General features: G+C 41.0%; 1 protein-coding gene across 1 annotated transcript in view; it reads right to left on the reverse strand.

Annotated features, from left to right (window-relative positions):
- Positions 1 to 6,022, reverse strand: part of Capza1 (capping actin protein of muscle Z-line subunit alpha 1) — a 37,743-nt gene that overhangs the window by 18,431 nt on the left and 13,290 nt on the right. The window contains exons 2-3 of the mRNA XM_021195313.2: positions 3,044 to 3,107; positions 587 to 638 (exon numbers count right to left, since the gene is read on the reverse strand). Of these exons, the coding sequence (XP_021050972.1) occupies positions 587 to 638; positions 3,044 to 3,107 (116 nt within the window). The remainder of the gene's footprint in view (positions 1 to 586; positions 639 to 3,043; positions 3,108 to 6,022) is intronic.

Here is a 6,022-nt window from a genome sequence, read left to right on the forward strand (position 1 = left end):
CACACACACACACACACACACACACACACACACACACACACACACACACACAGAGCTTTAGTGTCTGTGGGTGTAATTAAAGCAGCTGAAGCAGCTGACCCCTGTATTGACATAACCATTCCTAACTGGAAATCAGGACATTTGAGTTAGAGCAGCATTCTTCAACCTGTGGGTCATGATCGTGTGTACGTGTGCGTGCGCGTGCGTATGCGTGTGTGATGACCCTTTCACAGGGGTTGCATTTCCTTGGGGCTATATCTTGTCCCAAGCTCTGCCTGCCTGTTTGCCATTGGGCAAGAAATCTGTCACATGTTTGTGACATTATGAATCAATACAGCTATGGACTAAACACTGTTGACCATAGAGTAACAAACAACCACTTTCTTTTAAGAGTCTATTCCCTCAAACACATGGTCATAGCTGTAACAGAAAACCAGAGACTAACTGCTTTATTTTACTGTCTCCAGCTTATCCACGGTTAGAGGGATGAACTGTGCCTGCTGGTCTGCAGTGCTGACCCACTGAGTACCTTGCCCAGGCTGGCTGAGCTCTCTGACACCCGCCCGTGGATTGAAGAGGTACTTACTGTGCTGCCCCTTCCCTGAGAAGATTGTCATTATTAAGCAGTAGCCGGACATCTGAGGAGGAAAGCATTGGAATACTGAGTAAAGATCAAACTCAAGAAATTTTAGCCCATTTCTAGAATATGTTTTTAAAATTCAGGGCTTGCAAGACGAATCTTGTTATAATCTATGTGCAGAAACTCTAAACATGGTACTGAGTAATGCTCATAGGTTCCTACAGAATTGTCTGCTATAATAACCCAACAAAAATTCTCAAGGAAGTTATTCATCTCTCTTTCCTGCTCCCCTTTCACTCCTTCTTGACAGGATCTCAAATTCAGGTTGCTTGAAACACCTTTATATAGCAGCTACAAATGACCTTGACCACCATGACCAGTTTATGCTATGGCAGGGACTAAATCTAGGGGTTCGTGTAGGCTAAGTAGGTCCTCTATCAACTCAGCTACATTAGGACATTTTTCTTAATTTGTTTGAGACAAGAGTCTCTGAGCTGGCCTCACACTTACTTTGTAGCTAAGGCTAAGACAACTATTTTTTTTTTCTTTCTTTCTTTTGTTTCAGGTCTCTTTCTTGGCTGTCCTGGAACTTGCTGTCTGGCCTAGGCTACGATCCAACCCAGAGATCCACCTGCTTCTGCCTCCTGAGTGCTGGGATTAAAGACATGGGCCACCATGCCAAGCAGGACTTTGAGTTTTTGATCCTCCTGCTTCTACCTCCTAAGTGCTGGGATTATGGGTATACACCTCCATACCTTGCACAGATAAACCATTGAAAACCAAGATCTCTTTTTTTAGTTTTGAGACCAGGTTTCACTATGTAGTCTAGATTTCCCTGAATTTGTAATCCTCCTGTATCAGCACCCTAAGTGCTGGGATTATAGGTATATATGACCACACCTACCCAAATATTATATGTAATAGATGAAAGTCTTGAAGGGATGATAAAGGTCAGTCTGTAAATTTATTTAATACCTTTTTTCTGATTTTTGTTTTTAAAACAAAGGTTCGTTCTATACCGTTGGCTGGCCTGAATGAAAGTAATCCTTCTGCTTCAGCTCCTGGGTACTGAGACTAAAGGCATGGGCCACCATTTCAGTGTGAATCTGAATTTGTTTGTTTTGTTTCCTGAGACAGGGTTTCTTTATGTAGCCTGGGATGTCCTAGAACTCTGTAAACCAGGCTGGCCTCAAACCCAGAGATCTGCCTGCCTCTGCCTCTCAAGCACTAGTATTAAAGGTGTGTATTATCTGAAGTTTATTAACTTCAGATGAAATCTTAAGTTCAGCCATAATAGTCCTGGGAAATGTCCTGGGTATAGGACTTGAGGAAAGGCAGTGGAAATTGGAGCTTTTATCTTTCATGATAAAACTACACGGTACATGAAGAATAAAAAAGCAATAAATTGGGCTGGAGAGATGGCTCAGTGGTTAAGAGCACCGACTGCTCTTCCGAAGGTTCTGAGTTCAAATCCCCGCAACCACATGGCGGCTCACAACCATCCGTAATGAGATCTGACGCCCTCTTCTGGTGCATCTGAAGACAGCTACAGTGTACTTACATATAATAATAAATACATCTTTTAAAAAAAAAGCAATATATTTGAAAAGTCAATTTATTGTCATTCCTTTAAAATATGAAGCTATATTAAATCTCTATTCACTTATTTTTAGTGGGTTTTTTTTGTTTGTTTGTTTGTTTTTCGAGATAGGATTTCTCTGTGTAACCCTGGCTGTCCTGGAACTCACTCTGTAGACCAGGCTGGCCTCAAACTCAGAAATCCACCTGCCCCTGCCTCCCAAATGCTGGGATTAAAGGCGTGTGCCACCACCGCCCGGCTATTTTTAGTTTTGAGACAGCCTTTAGTCCAGTTGTACTGGAGCTTGCAGCAATCTCCCTTCTTCAGCACCTCCAGGACTGTCCCAGGATTGGAACTGTAGATGTGAGCCACATGACAGCTATCTGAAGTCTTTGCTTATGTGAGAGCAAGATCCTAAGTGATGGGTTAGGCAAAGCTAAGTAATTGACTTAAACCTAGAACTGAATCTTAACTTTCACATTCAGCTGCTGAGCTGCCTTAAACAAATGATTTCAATGTTTCTGAATGCTGACTTCTTTAGCAAAGGTTATAACAGGGGTAACAATCAGTAAAGAGTAAGCACTCACTGCTAGCTGTGTTGGTACATGTCTATGTTCTAGCACTCAAGAGTTCAAGTCTAGCAGAGCCACAAAAGACCAAAATTTAAAGAGAAAGAGCTGGTGAGCTAACTCAGAGCTCGCTGCTAGGCTTGAGGACCTGAGCTCAGATCTCAGGACCCATGTGCAAGAAGAAAGAACTGATTCTCACAGTTGCCCCCCTCCCCTAAATAAATAAATGAAATAAACATTTAAAAAGAAAAAAGGGAGAAAGCTAAATAGTGACAGTGATTAAGGAGCACTCACTCAATGTTAATCTATACTTACCATTGAATACTTCATTAAACTCCCCTGGGGGTGCATGGGTGATGAATTTAGCGGCTATGCGGACCTAAAGAAAAATAAAATTTATAGTAAGTATACCATGAAGAGAAACATACAGCTGTTTATTATAGTCGAGCATCATCCAATCCTAGCACTTAAAAGACAAGTGGATCTTGAGTTTAAGGCAGCCTGGGCATATAGCAGGACTTTATTTCCTCCCACCCCACAAAGAGGAGGCCAACAAGACAAATAATTTTTTTAAAGATTTTTGAAAATTTATTTTTATTTATTTATTTATTTTTTATTTTTTTTTATTTTTTTTGGTTTTTCAAGACAGGGTTTCTCTGTTTAGCCCTGGCTATCCTGGAACTCAATTTGTAGACCAGGCTGGCCTCGAACTCAGAAAACTGCCTGCCTCTGCCTCCAGAGTGCTGGGATTAAAGGCGTGCGCCACCGCGCCCGGCTGAAAATTTATTTTAGACATATGAGTAGTACACTGTCACTGTCTTCAGACACACCAGAAGAGGGCACCAGATCCCATTACATATGGCTATAAGCCACCATGAGGTTGCTGGGAATTGAACTCCGGACCTCTGAAAGAGCAGTCATTTTAAGTTCTTCATGTTCACATCAAAGCTAAACCATTTTGTGCGTGTATGTACAGGTACATTCTTGTCATGGAAGGTATGTGCAGGGAGGGCAGAGGAAAACTTTCCAAGGTTGGTTCTTTCCTACCACCTTGTGGAATCCAGGAAAGAACTCAAGTTGTCAGGCCTGTACACAAGTACCTCTATCTCAGGCCTTCAAGCCATTCTTACACAAAACCCAACCAACCAACCAACGAAACAAACATACAAAGTCTCACAAGCTTTTGGAAACTAAGCTGGAAGCTGAGTGCACTAGTACACTACTCAGCCTGATGGGAGCCAGAAAGATGGCTCAGTGGGTAGAGACACGCGAAGCCAAGCCTAACAACCTGAATTCCACCCCTATCTCTAACTGTCTGCTAACCTGTGTCTGTGCAAGTACTCACACAAATCCTCTCTAAATAAGTAGATAAAAGGTTTTAAAAATTAAATCACCATCAGGAGAACTTGAAATTAAAAAGAGAGAGAGAGACAAAACAAACAAACCAACAGTCTAAATGTAGTTGCGAAGTAGTGGCACTCAATCCTATAATCCCAGCATGTGGGAGGATGACACAGGAGGATCACCTCAAGTTCAAAGAGTCTTGGTGACATAGACACATCTAAGCCAGCCAGAGTTACAGTGTAAAAGAATCTAAAAAACTGAACGTTGAAATATGATTTTCTAATGTATATCTTCCTTAGTATATAAAGCAACAGTTGATGAACACAAAATATTAAGTACTGACTACTATTATAAATAAAGCAAGAAATTAGTACATCTTTTTGAACAATAAAATCTGTTTTCTTTTTTGTTTTTTTCTGCAGTACTGATTCTCCTGGATTACACTACGTAGACCAGGCTGGCTTTAAAATCACAGAGATCCGCCTGCTTCTGCCTCCTGAGTGCGGGGATTAAAGGTGTGCCACCATACGTGGCATGGGCCAGTTTTCATTGTTTATCTGTGGCAAATGAACCTTGCTAGCTTATATCACCTTCTGCCAATGTGCTTCTCACGACACCACAGAAATGTGAATCTCTTCTCAGTTAGGCAAAGTACTTACTTATATTACAAACCTAAGTATATGCTGATTAACAAATCACCTAGAACACATTATCCAGCTGGTGGAGAGGGGTGGAGGGGTGGCTCAGACCTTTAATCCCAGCACTCGGGAGACAGAGATACTTGGATCTCTGTGAGTTAGAAACCAGCCTAACCTCTCAGCCTTGAGAAAGAAAAGTGTCAGTAAACAGACTTACAATGGAGAAATTGACACTGCCATTGAGTATGTGACACTCACACAATCATACAGTAAGTATGTGTTAAGTGCACAACTGGGCATAAAGGAAGGCACCATTAGCTCTACCTATGTACACAGGAAGGGGGTTTGTCTTCAAAGGCAGGTATCCATATTAGAGCTGGATTTAGAGACACACTAGATGAGAGAAACAAGGGTTCTGAAGCTTAATGTGTGTTGTGTATTTTACTTTAGCAAATTTTCAATATTAAGGGCATACAAAGAGTTAGAATCAGTAATTTTTTAAAAATGTAAGTGCTCCTATAAAACAAAATAATTTGTTTACCTTCCCTATTTATCTATAACAGTTTGAGATTTGAATCTATAAAACTTATTGTCCTAGACAGTTTATTGGTGATTTCAAAATCAGATGCAAAAACAACAAAAAACCTCCCAGGCAGGACTGACAACTTGAGCTCAGCAAGGACCAGTCCACCTTTGCTATCTAACAGGCGTTACATCCCACTGCCTCGTTGCATGCAAGCTGGGCCTGTTCAGCAAGAATTGCCTGGTCTTTGATGTCTCTAATTATTTTCCACTTACTGATACCTAAATCTCTGCCCACTGGCTATAAATCCCAGCTGTCCTTCCTGGATTAGTAGTAGAGAATAATCTTTCCTTTGTGGCCACAATCTTGCATAGTTTCTTACCATTTTAACATGCACTAAATATTTTTTCCTTAATAGGAGTCACCATTGTATGTTACTCATACCATACTGTCTAAGCATACCATACTGTCTAAGCATAAAGTTTACTATAAGAAAGAAGAAAAAGCTGGGCTTAGTGGTACTTGCCTTTAATTCTAGCACTCAAGAGGCAGAGGCTGGGAGATCTCTGAGTTTGAGACCAGTTTGGTCCACATGGTCAGCTCCAGGGCAGCCAGGACTTGTCTCAGACAAAACACAACAGCTGTCTATTTTATAGCTGTTGTTCCCAACCATTTTTATGTCTCTAAACACTGAGTTAGAAGATCATCTTCACTCTGGGCTCTAAAATATCCAGAATTTTGACAAGATTCCTGAGCATGTATCTTAATTGTTCATTTAAAGAGAATGTT

This window comes from Mus pahari, chromosome 4 (genome assembly GCF_900095145.1).
Source record: "Mus pahari chromosome 4, PAHARI_EIJ_v1.1, whole genome shotgun sequence".
Taxonomy (NCBI): Eukaryota; Metazoa; Chordata; class Mammalia; order Rodentia; family Muridae; genus Mus; species Mus pahari.